The sequence below is a fragment of the Etheostoma cragini genome, chromosome 23, assembly GCF_013103735.1.
Source record: "Etheostoma cragini isolate CJK2018 chromosome 23, CSU_Ecrag_1.0, whole genome shotgun sequence".
Classification (NCBI taxonomy): domain Eukaryota; kingdom Metazoa; phylum Chordata; class Actinopteri; order Perciformes; family Percidae; genus Etheostoma; species Etheostoma cragini.
The window spans coordinates 10,931-12,267 of record NC_048429.1 but is presented as its reverse complement, the minus strand read 5'-3'; the positions used below and the strand labels follow the sequence as shown (position 1 = coordinate 12,267).

The 1,337-nt window shown below is 51.6% G+C and overlaps 2 protein-coding genes across 2 annotated transcripts in view; one reads left to right on the top strand and one right to left on the bottom strand.

Moving 5' to 3' along the window:
* LOC117939022 (GRIP and coiled-coil domain-containing protein 1-like) overlaps window positions 1-1,239 on the bottom strand; it is a gene marked incomplete at its 5' end in the record, with an annotated part of 10,356 nt that extends 9,117 nt beyond the window's left edge. Inside the window, 2 exons of the mRNA XM_034864066.1 lie at window positions 195-676; window positions 979-1,239. Of these exons, the coding sequence (XP_034719957.1) occupies window positions 195-676; window positions 979-1,239 (743 nt within the window). The remainder of the gene's footprint in view (window positions 1-194; window positions 677-978) is intronic.
* Window positions 1,240-1,247: 8 nt separating this feature from the next.
* The window catches only part of LOC117939021 (GRIP and coiled-coil domain-containing protein 1-like), a 1,915-nt gene continuing 1,825 nt past the window's right edge, over window positions 1,248-1,337 (top strand). The window contains exon 1 of the mRNA XM_034864065.1: window positions 1,248-1,266. Within this exon, the coding sequence (XP_034719956.1) occupies window positions 1,248-1,266 (19 nt within the window). The remainder of the gene's footprint in view (window positions 1,267-1,337) is intronic.

Genomic DNA, 1,337 nt, shown 5'->3' with positions numbered 1-1,337 from the left:
TACCTGTGTGTTAGCAGTTCTACCTGTGTGTTAGCGGTCCTACCTGTGTGTTAGCAGTTCTACCTGTGTGTTAGCGGTTCTACCTGTGTGTTAGCGTTAGTGGTCCTACCTGTGTGTTAGCGGTCCTACCTGTGTGTTAACGGTCCTACCTGTGTGTTAGCAATAGTGGTCCTACCTGTGTGCTATGGTCCTACCCGTGTTTTAGCGGTTCTACCTGTGTGTTAGTGAGCAGCGCGGCGTTGGCGTCCTGGAGGCGGAGCTCTGCATCCTGCCGCAGGTCTCTCTCCTGCTGCAGGATCCTCTGCAGCTCCCGCAGCTGCGTGGCGTGGTCGCCGGTCTCCTGCGCCCTCTCGTGCTGCTGCGTGATGACGCGGGCGCGGCTCTCCGCTAGCTGCTGCTGCAGGGCGCTAACGTCTGTGTCGCGCTGCGCCAGCCGCTGCTGCAGCTCCTCCACTTCCTGTTTCAGCTGCCGCTTGTCGGCCTGGAAACTCGCCTCCATCCGGGATTTCTCTTGCGTCACCGTGGCGATTGCGCTGGTGAGCGTGCTCAGCTGGAGCTTCAGCTGTGCCGCCCGCCGCTCCGGCTCGGGGCCGGGAGGGGGCGTGGCCTGTTGCTGAGACTCCGCGCCCACACTGATGCTCTCCGGGCCGCCGGCGTCCGCATCCAACCGCCGAGTCTACGGTAAGAACACTCGGCTCGTTAAGACAAGGAACAATCATAGATGACATCACACGGCGGCCGAAGAGATGACAGTTTTTATCAGTGTAATTATTACAAAAACGTAAGAAAAAGTTAAAAACATCGATAAAAAGAATCAAAAGTGTTGAAAAAAGGGACAAAAATAAAAATATATATAATAATTGTTTTTATATATGAACATGTATTATGAATTAACCTTATTACATATTATATAATACATGTTATTATATAATATGTAAGTTTTTAATAATATATTTATAATAACTGATGAACCGGTACCGTTGACTTTCCTGCCGGTTCTCCCGGGTCGTCCTCGCTCCCGCTCCCCTTGGTGGTCTCACTGGCCGTGTCCCCTGACGCCGCCGTGTCCACGCTGTCCTCGCTGTGCAGCGAGCGGCCGTCCTCTGGCGGCTCGGGGGCGTCCGGGCCCGGCTGGTTCTGGTCCAGTTCCTGGCTCACGGACAGTACCTTCAGACTGGCCTCTAGCGCCTCCTTCTCCTTCAGCAGACTCTTGTAGGCCTGGACCACATCCTGGAGTAGAGGACACCATGTTTTTTTTATACATATGTGTATATATATCTATATATACACAAAGACTTTATATATATATATATATATATATATATATATATATATAT